The 16248-nt window shown below is 38.5% G+C and overlaps 1 protein-coding gene across 2 annotated transcripts in view; it reads left to right on the forward strand.

Annotated features, from left to right (window-relative positions):
- The window catches only part of KCNQ5 (potassium voltage-gated channel subfamily Q member 5), a 277646-nt gene that overhangs the window by 232202 nt on the left and 29196 nt on the right, over positions 1–16248 (forward strand). The window contains exons 6-10 of one of the 2 annotated variants that reach the window (XM_066315020.1): positions 5470–5580; positions 7466–7561; positions 10859–10953; positions 12460–12486; positions 15481–15537. In XM_066315020.1, the coding sequence (XP_066171117.1) occupies positions 5470–5580; positions 7466–7561; positions 10859–10953; positions 12460–12486; positions 15481–15537 (386 nt within the window). The remainder of the gene's footprint in view (positions 1–5469; positions 5581–7465; positions 7562–10858; positions 10954–12459; positions 12487–15480; positions 15538–16248) is intronic. The other variant, XM_066315019.1, reaches the window with a different exon arrangement.

Here is a 16248-nt window from a genome sequence, read left to right on the forward strand (position 1 = left end):
AGACCTAGAAAGTATTACGTGCACATTTACAAATATCCAGAAATATATTTTGCTGAAACTTGTTGCTTTAGAGCATCCAGGCAGATCACTGATAAAATATACATTTTATCCTGTTGTACAAACACACATAAAATTAATATTGGCTAATGTCATGAGAGAAGATTTTGCATTCAGTTTCATCACTGTAGTTTATTTTGTCTCCCATTTCTACGAAATCTGAGTTCTGGGTTTACCTTAAAGCTTTCTAACCTTCCTGTACTGACATGGTTGTGAAGCTTCTGGCATTGGATGCTGATGTCTTCACTGATGAGAACCCCAGGTCTGGCAGTCTGAAACACACCATTGCCCCTGCAGGGTGGCAGTGGGGATGTGGTCCTGCAAGAGACCCTCCTGTGGCTGTGCATGTTCTTGGGAATGGATTTTTTCAGACGTTTGATTTCCCAGGAAACAGCCTCTACCTCTCTGCAGGGCCCTGTGTGCCTTAGCACTGCACAGGCAGGGAGTCTGGGCTGAGCAGAGGCTTGTACTCACCTGCCAGCTGGAATGGGGAACATGCACAGGAAATGAGAAAGTCACAGCAAACTCAGAGCTCCACTCTGGGATCTGACTGAGACTCCTGTTAGATCCAGATCCTTCTCCCTGAGCACCTCTAGCAGCAGGAACAAGACCTTTCTTTTAGAATTTGCTTCTCCTCTACCTGCTGACTGCTATTTTTTAAGGAAAAACCCTGCTAAGAAAATAATCATTGTATAAAGTGGTGCTTAAAATATTTTGTACACTATGGAGTGAAAGTGCGTGATTCAGAAGTTATGTAAGTAGTGCAACTAAGAAAATCAGGAATCTTGTCTTGATTTCAGCAGGAAAAACAACTTTTATTTAAAAACCTGAAAACAATATGTATTGTATGTTTCTATCTATTTTCTTCTTTCCCCAGTGTATGACATGAATACATTTAAGTTTTTATTGCACTTAAGCAAGTGCACAAAGTTACTAGAGATCAGTGTTCCCCCTTACCTGTTATCTTTGTCATTTTAATAACAGGATTTTTTTTTTTTTTTTTTACAATATGTAAAACAGTATGTGGGAAATGCATAATGTGCTTCTTAGTCATGGTTGTTGTTACTGCCAGAGTAACCCACATGCAGATTTTTGAAAAGGACAGACTGTATGGCATTTTAGGGGAAATCAGTGCTTAGTTTCATTGGTTTGTTTATTTGCAAAAGTTGTTCTTACTTAAACCACAGATTATCTAGCAAACTCTGGACTGAATTTTGTATGGCAGAGGTACAAGAAAGAAAAGGCTGCATCAAAGTCAGACAAATAGTCACCCTAAATTTCAATCTTTTAGAGACACTTAGGCTTCTCCTTACAGGATCAGCCCTAGCATGCTACAATTAACCTATTCATTAATTCAGATTATTTGAGGACCATACACTGCTATGGTTGTTTCACTGAATCCATTTCTGGAGCCCATATTTATATACAGAAATGAAAGGCAGGATATGGCACCCAAATTTACATATGAATGCTCCACTGTATTTGCAAGTTCATGTTGTACTGTGCAACCTGCTATTGACTCATCACGTTAATATCATTACTGTGAATATTCTTGTGGTTGGGGTCCCCACAGTGTTGCCTAAAACAGCAGCACACAATGGTGAGTGTTATATGAAGAGCTCAAGTTCAACATTTGCTTTGGTAGAGAAGATAAATTCATTTAACAGAAGAAAATAATAAAACTATATGGGAACAAAAGGTCAATTTAAAAACCTGTGCCTCAAAACCAAACCGTGCATGGTCTTCTGAGATATACTGATGTTAACTAGAACTGTGGATACTTATAATGACATTTAGTTTGTACATTAATTAGCTTTAGCTGAAAATGTAATGTGGCTGAAGTTTCTGTCCCTCTTACACATTTGACAGAATTTCTCTTAATAAGTCTTTATTTTCTAGTAGTATCCAACAGTTACAGTTGGATACAGAATGGCTCTGGCCCTCCACTGTGACCTTTTAGGGAACAAAACATATTATAATAAATTACACTGACACAATGACTAGCTCAAACGAGGTAACATTGATGAAATTTTTCTCATTTAATGTAATGATAACTTGAGCAAACTATATTTTTTCAGTTAGGTGATGTCAGGTAACGATTCAAAAGGTAAGTACTGCTAGGAGAACATAAAATGACATCAGAAAGAAATATTAGGGTAGAGAATGGTCTCCTGAGTCTTATCTCATCTAATTGAAGTCATCTAAGTTATATCATCATATTCATTATATTACCTCATTTATAGTAGCATATTTATTAGCTCCAGCAATGAGATAACAGATGTTCTATCATCACTGTGAGTTTTGAGCCTGGCCAGATGACACTGCCTACTTTGGCCAGTCTGTCCAGACCCCTCATTTATGGAAGTAACCAAAGTGGTGTGGTTTTCCTCTGGTGTAAAAGACAGGAATTAGCTAGCTCATTTAGCCACACAGGAGTGCAATTTAGCTGACAGTCTGCTGCCTCTCCTGTGGGTGGTCCCTGTTCAGACACCCTAGTACATCTCTGATGGTACTAGACTTTTTGGGTTTTTTTTCAGACAAGCCCAAGTCCTACATTTTAGGATAGGATGAGTTACCTTTGAACTTTGGCCTCTTCTCTCTTATTCACACAATGCTACCTGTGACTTCTGTCCGCTTCTTGCATGATTGTCAGGGATGCCTGGAAATTTCTTATGGTCGTGTTTTCACATCCAGTCATTTTCTACCCCCTGCTCAGTTAATTTAATCTCAGCATTACACCAGTCAGGGCCTGGCCAATGGTTTACTCATTCACTAGCAGCACTTACAAAGAGGCAGTGGATTACTCCCAAACTTGACCCTGAAGTTTTCCAGAAAAACATTTTCTTAGTTGTGTGGTGAAAGTAGCATAAAATGAAGATCAGTGTTGAGTAAGACAGTACAGCATGGTGCTGACACCTATATGCCTCTGCAAAGACTGTCCTGAGATAAAATAGCTCAAAGTGAGCAAGAAGCCGCTGATATTCTTAATCACAGACTGATACCATTAAATCCTTAGTACCTAGAAGAGTTAAGGGAAAGGTTTTAATAGGGTCTTGTTATTTTCTTTGGAGAAATTCCAGAGATACGCTCTGTGTGACTGCTCTGGGTTTTGGATTGCTCTCAGATGTCAGGTCCCAAAGGTTCAAGTTTATCTCTGACTTCTTTGGAATACAGTTAGGTGGCAATATCATTAATATGCAGATGACACTTGGTTCTGTTTCCCTCTCATCAGCCCAGACAGGAGATATCTCTGTACTTTCCAGCGACTGGCACAGATAGGGAGCTGAATGGAAGCCAAGAAAGTGGGCTCATTCCAGAGCTCCAAACTGCTTTGCAATAACTGGCCTGGAAACAAATTTTGAGGAACTTTTATTCAGGGATTCATTTGTTCAAGTGTTCCATTCCTCTTGGGTTCTTAATAGCCTCAAACTGTTCTGCAGTTGCCCTCCGATGTGAAGAGCTGTGATTATCTTCTTCAGCAAACAAATCAAGCCCCTCTGCCAGGCTAAGACCATGGCTGCACCAGCTCATCTCTGCCAGAAAAGAGAGTTGCATTCTCATGTTCCTTCCTCCTTCTTACTCCATCTCAGTCTCTCACTGCCTTGTGCAGGCTCTGGAGCTTGTTAGGCGCATCTGTGAGCTGACGCAACGGACCAAAGCAGCAGAAACAAACCACGCAGAAATGTGGATCATTTTCTGTCCCTTCCTGGGTGGCATTGGCTTGCCAAAGAGTCTAGAAAAGGCTCAGAGGAGGAGATGGGGCAGGAAAGTGAAGAGGAGCAAGTGAAGTGAGATCTGATAGGCATGCAAGGTGATGTGTCTGTGACCAGGCTAGTGTTACAAAACTTGAGACTTGATAACCACTTGAAATTTCAGCTGCAGCCTGAATTCGTCTCTCTCTTAGTCTCTGTGGCTTTCTGAGGGTAAATTACACTCGCAGCTTGTTCCCAACAATGGGAGCAATTAAAAGCACTGTTTACTATCTACAGAGTCCTAAATAGTTGAAATCTAATTACTTCCAAAAGACTTTCCTTCTTTTGTCCCGTGGTGACCCTGACATTAAATAGAATTGTTTTGGCCGTCTTGCCTAGGAATGAACTTTGAGGAAGCTGGAAGCAAAATAATGTCTCTAGAAGGCAATTTCCTGAAGAATCTGTTGCTGCCAGAATATTTGCTAAGCCTCAACTTGCCCACATTTGGTACACGATGTAAAATAATTCTCCATGCACATGTTCTCCCTAATAACAGGCCCCAGAGTCCTTGGCATTCAGCCTGCTGTTGTCTATCTTTGTCCTTTAACATGGTGTGCCGTTGCCTGAGCACGCGCCCCGCAGCCTCCCAGCCGGCCCTCGGGAATCCTCCGCTCTGCCCACACCTCCTGCAGCTGCCCACACCAGGCAGCCGCACAGGTCTGCACTCTGGGAAAGCACACAGACACAGCTCTGCTGCCAGTCCGCTCCCCAGGTATGGGATTGCTGTGCTTCCTGGGTCACAAATAGCCTGGAGGGCAATTCTTTGGGTCAGGGAAAGACCTCAGACTAATGTTTTGCCTTCAAGATGCTCTTAATGAGCTCCAACCACGTTCTATTATCTCAGTGGCCGCGTTGCCCATGGCCAGTGGTGAGTGAGCCCTCCCACCTGCACTAAAACCTGCCTCCCCTTTCTTTTTAACCTGTCCACAGGTAGGTCTGAGCTAATGTGGTCCGACAGCCTGAGGCACCCCTGCATCTGCTGCTGCATAGTAACCTTCAGACCTTCATGTCAGGAGTGATATAGGTGTGTCTGAGCCTGTCAGGAGGAAGGGCAAAGGACTTTACTTAAATTTCCTCCCAGGTTTTGACTACTGATTTTTGTGTTTCAGACAATAATTTGCTTCAAATGTACTGATGAGTTTGCAGAAAATGCAGCTGCTTCTTGCAATTTCTTTGACTTTATATCACCTGCAAGCATCATCTTCTTCCCTCCTATATTTTTCCAGTATTATTTCCATGTAATTTATATTTGTTTAGTTAGACAAATACATACAGTTATAGTTTCCTGCAGGAAATAGGTGGAACACCTTCATATCTATGGTAAAGAACACTTATTTCCTGCCCAACTTGTAGAATTTCCTACCATTCGCCTCAAATTTGAGATCAAGATAATTTTTCATTATTTTTAAACTTATTGCTTATTTAGGTGTTTTTCTCACATTTATTATTTATTTCAGTTTTATTTAGTCATAAACAGTATTACATTTTTGCAGAAAAGTGTCACTGTTAGTATATTTGTGCTCATTTTTTTAGAAACAGATATATGTTTCAGATGTCTTGGATTAATTAGTGGAAATGCTGCTTCATGCAATGTAAATAATCTGCAACTAATCTGTCAGTGACTTCTGGTAAACCACATAGTTCATTCATTTCTTTTTAGATCACATTGACAACCATTGGCTATGGAGATAAAACTCCTCTTACTTGGCTCGGAAGGTTGCTTTCTGCGGGATTTGCTCTACTTGGCATTTCTTTCTTTGCATTACCTGCTGTAAGTATGCCTATAAAATTAATAAAAATTAATAAAAACTCCTAGAAGTCCTGCCACTGTTATGATTCAAAAAGCTGAAAGAAGATATCTGTATGAAGAACAACTGTTTAAGGCTTTTTGCTTTTCAGCAACACCAGTAAATTGCTACTCAAAATCCAAATAAAAGGTTTGGTGTCCTTGCTTTAGTTTTGGGAAGTTTCTCTGACATGGACAAAACTGGGAAATGACCCTAAATTAGGTAACATACTACTGCGTAGAGTTAAAAATCCTACCTTTTGTTATGAATTGCAACTAGTATATTGCTGCTTTTTTTTCAAATCTTTCAAAACAAAACAAAAAAAAGAGCACATTATATGTTTTTTCTAACTTAGATTATACTGGAAAAAATTAGGTATTTCTAATAGCTTGTTTTGTATGGCCATGTTCATGCTACCAACAGAGTAGTAGAAGGCCTTAAATCAAATAATAGTTAATGCTGTTGAATGCAAAAGACACAACTATCATTTTCTGTGAATAATTGTAAATAAGCATTACAGTTTATTTATGTTTTTTCCATCAATGTTCAAGAGACTAATAGAAATGAGAATTATCTAATGACTAAAATATAGTGTAGCTTCAGAAATAAATTCACATTTTTGTGAGTGAATCTCTTTTTTTTTTTTTTTTTAAATTCATTTTGAGTAAGCATGAAATGAGAAGTGGCATTTGTATTTTTTGTGTTGTCTCCAGCGCTATGTCCTTTGATGATTTAATACTTATATACTTTATCTATAGATCACTATAAAACGTAGATGTTATAATACTTCATTTATTTTCAACCATATGGATAAACCAAGATTAAAAGTCAGCATTTGTCAACAGCATTTAATCATTTGGTGCACTGCATTTATTTCTTGCTCTAGCTACAAAGAATGTTTCAGTCTCTTTGACACACTAAAATGCATTATAATTATAACCTGTTACCTGTTTGTGAATCTTTGACATTTATTGTCATCTACTCTAATTAATTCCTTTTGTCACCTAGTCACCACTAACGAGAAAGCTAGTCTTACCAGCACTACAATGAAAGGATGAATACCCTTACATATTAGAGATGCCACAACTTTTGCTCCTCATGTCATATCTATGTACAGATTCTAGTTTTCCTCATAAATACTCCTTTGCTGAATCTGTCCATAAAACAAGAGGCATGTAGCAAACTTTTGCACTTATAGTATTTTATCCTGAGTAAGAATCAAGTGGAAGTATTCTTCCTTGTAATGCATGTCCAGCAAAAGTATTACATTCCTTGTGAGTCAAGAGTCCTCGGTCCTTGGATCTATTCAAGTTAGAATCAAATTTATCTTACTCAAAGGTAAAAGGCTTAAAGAGGAGAAGTTTCATAATCACCTTTTTCATAATTCTCACAGAATGAACAGTGGGTATTATTTAATGGGAAAGATTGAGAAGTAATGCATTTTTTAACTTTTCTAAAATCAAAAGTTACAGTAAGCACTGCAGATGCAGACTTTGATGTCCATATATATCTGGCATATGTCAGCCGGTCATTTCCTCATTCCTGACTCAAATTCTTCTGAATATCCCTGCTTGATTTTATAAATATATATCTATCTCTATGGTCTTGGTAGTTGCAGGAACATAGTGTAGCACAAACCCAGGCAATGGGTGGGATAGATGGTCATTGGTAGCACTAGAGATGTTATGTACGGAATTTCCTGTTTCACCAGGAAAAGGGGAACTGCTTCTGTGCCATCTACTGTCATATACTGGTCATAAATGTGTTATCTGAAGCAACCGTATGGTGTAGCATCTTCAAAAAATCTTTGTAATTGATGATGTATATTTGTTAAAAGACTCCCTCCACATTGATAAAATGATATTGCAGGGCATCCTTGGCTCAGGATTTGCATTGAAAGTGCAGGAACAGCATCGTCAGAAACACTTTGAGAAAAGAAGGAATCCAGCTGCAAGTCTAATTCAGGTAAATATGAAATCACCAAAAAGATAATCACACTTTAAAGTACATACTGGAACAAGGTTTTTTTGGGGATTTTTTGGGGGTTTTTTTCCATTTGGAAAGTTTTGTGGAAATGGTATTTCACAGATTGGTTAGTTTCATGAAATAACTGTGTTCAGTGACTGCTATATGTTGCCATAATTTTGTACAGAATCACAGATTCATTTAAGCTGGAAAATACCTTTAAGATCATCAAGACAAACTGTATATAGCATTTCTGTGTGTAGTTTTTGTTCTTCTATCCATTTTAAGAAACAGAGACAAGGATGCCAAATGCATGCCTGCAGTCAGAAAGCTGTTTGGAAAAAGAGAATTGATCCCTAGACAAACCCAACTGACAGCACAGCACTCTCGCCTATATTAAGCTACTTTTCATCTACTACAGGATTTAGAGTATTTCAGTGAGTGATATACTTGGTGAAGATTAAAAGTGTCCTGCCCAGAGAATTGCTTTCACTATTAGTCAATTCAAAAGCTGGAAATGTAGGCACTAACAATTTCAAAATGTCTGAAATTGTCTGAAGTTGTTCTGATGTGATGGTGCAAATCAACAAAAAGTGGCATGGTTTGTTTTAGGCAGCTGTTTTGCATTGGCTTTTTTCCTTAACTTTCAGTCCTAGTTAAAGCTGATAAAATACTCTAAAGAATCGTTGTGCACCAAGCTTTGCTCTACTCGATGCACTGAAAAAAAAAGGGGGGAAATAATCTCCTAGAGAGATTTTTCCTAGTTTATTTTTCTGGGATGCCAAGTATTCTATGTGCACCATGTATCCCGGGTTTTATTTTTGAAATCATAAATCCAAATAAAGAAGCTGAGCATTAAGATGCTAGAGTTCCATGCTAAGTACAGAGAGATATCAGACTGTCTTTGAAGCATTCTTAAAGTTAATAAATTTTTTCCATTTTTACTGTTCAGTCATTATTAAATACTAAATATTTCAAATTTAATATTTGTTAGAATAATTAACAAAAATAATTCCATTCCTTTTGTGTCTAGTTTAGAATGACTGCTTGGTGTATTTTCTAACACATATATTCTCATCTATTTTTCCAAGATTGGTTGCCAGAGGAAACACATAATAGTTTTACCTTTTGAATATAGCTCTTATTATTATTATATGACAATTCAACCAAAATATTAGTAATACAGCATGCAAAATAGATTAAGAGTAGCTACCTGCCTGATTTTGGAGAGTGACTCTTAGTGGGCAAAGTCATTGTGAAAGGAAGACATTTGTTGTAGGATCCCATGATGAAGGCTGTTCAGCATTTACATGTTCATTTACATTTTCAACATTTTCAGTGTTCCAGAAATTAATATAAAATTGCTGGTAAAGATATTTTCTGAAGGCACAAGGCCTGGCAGAATAGGAAATATGACAACAGGTATGCAGGAACAAAACTGAGGACAATCTGGGTGACTTTTAGGGTGAAAGGATTACTGCCAAATGTTTTAATACAGCAAACACAAACTTAATCTAGAAACTGAATCCAGATTATTACAAGATGTCTCTATCCCAGTATTAGTGAATTGGGAAAGGATTTGATGAAGCATGAGAAATATGGAGGAGAAAGACTGGGAAAGAAGGGTCAAGAACTTCATACAAGTTCCCAGTATGTTACTACACCTGATTTTATTAAAGTCCTTGGATACAGAATCATAAACATAACAAGGAGAAGATTGATAGTCCCACTGTGTATGATGATGCTCATACTAATATGCTACTTATTAGTTGATAAACTCAGCATCTCAGCATCAGTTTGTAAGTGAGGCTGGAATATTGGAGAAAGCAAAAAAAAAATTTGGAAAAAATGGGTCAAGGACTAGAGAAAATTTCATGTTCATAAATGCAGGATGTGTCTGAACTGCACATCATTGGCTACTATAACAGTGCCCAGGTTTTTTTAAATTGTCTCTACCTTATCAGGGAAATGTCTATTTTCTAACCACTAACACTGTAGAATTAGTCTGTGCTAACTCATTTGTTGCCACAGATAGACTGTTTGCTAGAGCCTTTACCTGACCTAAAGATAGCTGTAGAAATGTGAAATCTTTCAAATGGGTATACTTTTGTCAATTTCTTTAGCTTATAAGAAATATTTAGTGTGAGAATTATTTGAAGACAGAAGCTCAGAGAGGAAGTCTTGAAACCCACTGGACCATTTAATGTAGCAGACAGAAACATAATAAGTAACTCTGGCTATAAGCCAAAATCAACCAAAGAGTTTCAAATTAAAAATAATGCAGAAATTTTTGACAACGAGAATGATCAACCAATGAAGCAATTTTCAAAGTGAGTAACAGGTTCTCCATCTGTTAATGAAGCCTGGGTGTGTTTCTGGGAGATATACAGTAGGAAAACACAGGGTATAAGATTCCATACAAGAATACATAGATGACATTTAGTGGTTGACAATATACAGGAAGCACAGATGCTCAGCTAGTACAAATTAATATAGTTATGCTGACACCAGGGAGCATGTCCCAGCTTGTAGAACCAAGGCTCATCTTACTATCTGCATGCACTATAAATCTAAACAATGGATACATTTTGAATGCTATGCTTTGGGCACTCACCTTTGAAATTATTCATTTTGTGTTTTTAAACATTTAACAATGTTTCAAACCACAGAGAATGCTTCTCTTTTCTTCTAAGTGCCTTTTGTGTGTTTTTCATTATGATTTGCAGAATGTATTATGACATTTTCTTTACGTCCGACTGCAAGTTTGTGTGACAAATCCAAGGGTGTCCCCTATGGACTTCTCACAAATAAATCACTGCAATGCTGTTCTGAGCACCTTTATGTGCTGAATATCTTCTGGTGCTTTCACAGAGCCAGTAACTCTTATCTTACCTCATAAGGGGTGTACTGGGATTCGCAGAAGTTTTGGTCGGTTCGTACTGGTGTTTCCTGAATCAGCCTAACCAAGCACATCCTGGTCTGAGCAAAATCCCCATACTCCATAGTCAGTGTGGTGGCATTGTCACTTCATTTTCTTGGTTCCTTTGTGCTTTTCTATTGTTTCCCCATACCAGGCTTCCTGGCGGTTTTATTCTACCGACGCCAGCCGAACAAACGTGGCAGCCACCTGGCGATATTATGAAAGTATTCTTCCTCCCCTCAGGCATGTATCAGTGCTATGAATGATAAGAGAAAGATACAACTTGTATTGGTTACTAATCTGCTTTTCAATTTTTTGTTTCATCCCCTACTCCCTCTTGCCTTTTTTTTTTTTTTTACCACATTTCCTGCACGTAGTGTGTATGGCGTAGCTATGCTGCTGATGAGAAATCGGTTTCCATTGCTACCTGGAAGCCTCATTTGAAGGCCTTGCATACCTGCAGCCCTACAAAGTAGGTACAAATATGGCAGCTGGTGCTGTTTCTGATATCTGTTCAAGCTTATAGAGAACCAGTATTTGTTTGTTTCGTCTTGGTTTGTTGTCTTTAGTCCTCTCAAGTCTTCTCATTAAAAATTTCAACTAACAAATTAGATCAATATCATGTTGGAACAAACACAAATCATTGCTATTTATCTTAGAAATGCACAGGAATTAGAAACACTTTCCCAACAACCCACTCATGCATCATGGTTAATGATTCACCTCATTCCAAATTATCCTTAAGGAGAAAAATATTGAGTTTAATGCAGAGCTTGTTCCTTCAGTGGTATGTTTATGCCTGTGCCTCTGTATAAGGCTGTAGCTGCTGATCCACCTTTCCAAAGAAAGAGTGACTTGTGATATTTTGCAGGTGAATGCACTGGGGAATTTGCTCCTTTTTGTCATAATTTCTGATATATTCAGTATTTCCTTAGGGTAAACTATATATGCAGTCATACATACAGACAGTGGAAGATGACTCAAAAGACCTGTTGCCACAGTTTGGCAGGAAACATTTGATATCCTAGTTTGGGTGAGAATTCACAGAGCACTGGCAGCCCAAGACTTTTCAATAATTCAGTAAAAGGTTTAGCAGAAGGCAGAAAGTTGACTGATTAAATACGGGGCACAGATCAGGAAGTAAAAGACACTTGATAAAGATCAAAAAGGAGAGCGCTAAGAGCCTTATGGGAAAGCTCTGATAAGCATTTTAACTGTTGTTAATTGCAGACAGTGCAAGAGAATTAGTGGTTTCTCTCAAAGCTGGGTGATGAACATCCACATGACAGTAAAAAGGTAATTGTGTGCCAAAGAGCTCAGCCAAAAAAAAATTTGGCTGGGTATCCAAAGCTGATCTTTGAATTTCAAAGAGTTGACAAGAACAGAGCCATAAGTAATCCATTACCATAACTGTAATTCCAAACTGCTCCACACTAAAAGGAGCTTTTAGATTAAAAGTCATGTGAAGTATTGATATTTTACATATACAAACAGGTTGAAAGCAACATTAGTATAAATGGATGGATGGATAGAAAATTACATAAATAATGAAACTGTATCCCACATAAAATATTTTAAAATATGACTGTCCCTCAAAAGTGCATCTACTTCTTATTTTAAATAGGCATATTTATACTTTTTACTTACCAGAAAAACCTTATCTAATAAGAAACTACAGCTTTCTGTTATATATGTGTCAGCAATGCATTTTGCCTAAGTGCTTTGCCAACTCAGTCTGCAGTGGTATGTACAAAGCATGTTATGCATGTGTTAAAAACCTGAAAAGTTTCTTTTCCAGAAGCATTGTAGTTATGAGTCTTGCTTGAATGTTTTTGTGGCTGCAATGTAATGTGTGTTTTGTACACTAATTAACATTCTCATTTATGTTTATCACACATATAACATCATCTGTAACTAAGTAATGTGATTACTATCTGCATAACAAGTATGTTTTTCCCTTCCACTCCCTGACCTGAAGAAAAGAACAAGGGGAATCTTCTAGCAGGTTTGTAGCTTCTTTTATTTCTTTTATCTGTGAAATTGCTGTTTCCTAATAGCTTTTAGGTATCTTGGGTTCTGTACAGTAGGTTCAATGAACTGCAACCGTTGATGGATAATAATCACAAATTGGATTTTTTTAAATTCATATGCTGCTGAATTTTGCTTCTTTGTCCCAGTTTTCCATGGGGAAAACGGGCAATTTTTACACATCTAACATGCTGTAGCTTTGAGGGGCTCACTTTGAACAGTGGCAGAGCAGCCAGTGGACCAGCCTCCCATGACCCAGCTCCTGGACAAGAACACAGTCTCAGCATCTGCCATGAAATCGATGCAAGAATTGCAGTGGAAGTTACAAATATATAGTTTAATTTGGTGATGTGAAAAAGCCCACCAGCCCTCCATTGCAGGGAGAACCCTTTCATGGGGCTGGTTGGATCTCACCTTTGCCCCACAGAAGCATCCTCAAGGCTCCCTCACTGCCATGCCTCTACATTTTCTAACTTTTCTATCATCCCCTCCTAAGGAGTATTTTGGGACATAGGAGATGGGAGGAAAGCAGCACTGCAGTGTCTCACCTCCTCCTGGCTGCATGGCTTGCCCTCCCCCATGGCTCAGTTCAAGCAGAGGAGCCAGACTGGTATCTCTGCTGGAGAAAACCCCACAGCTGTCACCCGGGAGCACAGGTGGGCTCAGCCTAGGGATTCCACCCAGCTGAGCACTGACTGCCTACGGCTGGCAGCACCAAGCCTTGCCAGGGCTGTCCTCACTGAGTAAACAGAGCTCTGGAGAGGCATGTCCTAAGGCAGTGGGAGAAAACGCTGGTCTTTGCTGTACTGATGGCCCGAATCCTTAGGGACAGGAAAGGCCTCAGTGGCTGTAAGAGAAATTACTCTATCCCAGAAACTCGTTAGGGGTGGGAATCAGCAGGCATTTGGCAGCCAGCACTGCAATATCAGTGCACTCAGAGAATAGCAACCTTTACCTCCCAGCAGAAAATGCTGAAAACCCAAGGAAAAAGGTATTGATGACAAATCAGCCCCTGAAACACATCCAGCCCCGAGTTGTACTGTGGTTCACAAATGCTTCTGGGTTATTCAGTCAGGGATGGAAGCCTTCACATCAATTACCCATGTCCATTCCATTTCCCAGACTGCTCCTCTGGCACCTGACTCCGACCTTTTCCTCCAAGCAATGTAACTGCTGTTAGTGTCACTGTAACTTAAGGGGACAGGATTTGCTCTATCAGTTCTGGGTCTTTTTGTGTGCATTACCTCCACAGGCTTGCTAGCAACATATTAATCTCATTAATCTGTTATAGTTGGATCCAAACTTCTTGCACTCACCAGCTATATTTCCTAGTCTTTTGACAGCAGCATTTTAAACTGGCTTTTTTAAAGGTGACACAGAAGTTGCCAGTAAATTAGTACATCCCTCCAGAACTGGGATTTGTGCAGAGGGGAGAGGTTATTCCCAGTAGTACCTACAAGCACTAAGAGAGACAAATTTACTCACAATAACTAGAAACTAGATGAAAAAAAAAAAAAAACCCAAAAGCCCAAACAGCCAGCTGTTATGTTCTCCATATTAATTATAACAATTGTGGCTTTAAAAGAAGTCAACAATTTAGCCAGATTTATTCACTTTATTTTCACTGAATGGAAGATGTTTGCTCCTTCAGAGCAAACTAATTAACTAATATGTGCACTGCTGCAAATTAGTGTATATGTAAAAATGAAGTTAACTTCTGAGATCATGTTCTAAAGTAAAAACCCTACAGACCACTCAGTGCCTTTTAAAAGAAGGTGTGTTTTGTCAGTGCCTGTTTATTGCTCTTATGCTGATATATCCCTGTATATTTGTATCACTGACTATACATGTGGTGCATGTGGTCTTCTCTGGCAAAGATGTAAATGCAAACTTCTGCAATATACTTTGAGATAACTGTCCTTTTCTACTTAACTTGTTTCTTACTGTGATGCTAAGTGACTTGCATGGGATGCTATGTGAACTAAGTAAGCTTCTTGTTTCACTCTTTAAATGAAGACACGTTTGCACAAGTAGTACATTGGATTGCATTGTGAACATGCTCTTTGCTCTATATTCTCTTGTAATAACAGTGAAAAGAAACTCGTGTTAGGGAAAAGTTCATTATCTTCTTTCCTACCAAACTGACTTATTTGCAGAAATTAATTCTTGTGTTTTGTCATGTATAGACCTACAGCCTTTCATTAGGTGACTAAATGTTGCTATGCATTTGAGTTGAGAGAGCTGTGCTTATGGGGCTGTAGCTTCAGATTGATTTTAATAAAAATATGTATGTTGTATTTCCCAAAATTTTACACACAAGTATTCTAATTAATCATTTATCAAAGAATTAGTAGACAACCTCTCTGGGGTACCCAGGTTATAAATGAGATATTTCTATAGATCAGTTCCAGAGTTGTGCAAGTTCTTTTAAAAGTCTACATGTTAAATTCTTAATATCTGCAAATGCACACACTGAAAACAAACAATATTTATTTCTGTTCAGTTATACAACATGGCTGAAATAGCTCCTGTGCAGGAAAGTAGATCAGGATTGGATGAATCTTGTGACATACGGAGAGCATAATCAGTCTTAAACTGTGTGTAGGACATGCACTGGGTGTCTGCAAAGGATGAATGTCACCTATCTAGTCTCGTAACTCATGAGGCTGAATATACATTCCCTACTCAGACAATTCTCTCTGGTGCAATAAGGAGCAGTCTTGTCAGTATAAGATCGTTGGGGGAAAACTCAGTCCTGTTCTGAGGGAAACAAGTGAATTATATTACAGAATTCTTTCACCTCCTGTATCACATCTGTTACTAAAAGTAGATTTAATGTAAACACTCTGCATGCACCATATAAAAAGGAAATTGCCAAGGATGCATAATCTAACTTGAGGTGGAAAACCTAACCCCTTACCTAGCACTGGAATGCTTAGTAACAGAGTCCTCTATCTCCCCTCACTCCTAGTAAGCTTTGTAGTAATAAACAGAAGCTCTTCAGGATGTACACCCCTCGGAAAAATAGGTATTCAGCATCCTGCCTATTCACATGATGTTTGAGAATGCCAACTAACATCAGGTGCATGATTCATTCACTTCCCCTCCTTAGTGCTTTAAAGTTCCTTACTTCTCCAATGATGCTTCCTATTTGTTTTTAAGTGCTTGTAAGTCCCTTTTTGCTTGTTGCCTGCAGTGCCATTAACACAATGGCAGCAACACCAATTGTTTCAAACTCATCCAGCCAGACAATTGCAGTGTGCAGCACCCCACGGTTTTACAAAGCCCTATTCCCCTTCTCTGCCTGAGACTTCAACTTTTGGAATGCATTACCCTGTGGAGATCTAAAACTGAGGTTGAATATTTGGGTAAAGCCATTTCCCCAAGTCCAAGAGGATTTTTATAATCATGGCAGTTGATTTCTCCATCTAATAATTAGTGGAGAATATTAAGCTATAATATGCTAGGCAACTGCAACAGTCAAAATGTGCAATTGTTCTTGAGAAGAATCCGCTTGGACACAGCTTGTGGATGATGTGCCTGCATCCTGTACTGGAAGGTAGAAGAATGCATGTGAAATCAAGCATCTGCTTCAGCTGTATTCTGTGGAAATTGTGTCTCTTACCAAAAAATGATAATTCCTAAATAGATGAATCTTACGGGAAGAAGCCTATGATTCATATCTCAAGCTGATTGCATTTTTTCTTACTTATTAAAAATAATGTAGAAGACATTAGAA

Source organism: Sylvia atricapilla, chromosome 3 (assembly GCF_009819655.1).
Source record: "Sylvia atricapilla isolate bSylAtr1 chromosome 3, bSylAtr1.pri, whole genome shotgun sequence".
Lineage (NCBI taxonomy): Eukaryota > Metazoa > Chordata > Aves > Passeriformes > Sylviidae > Sylvia > Sylvia atricapilla.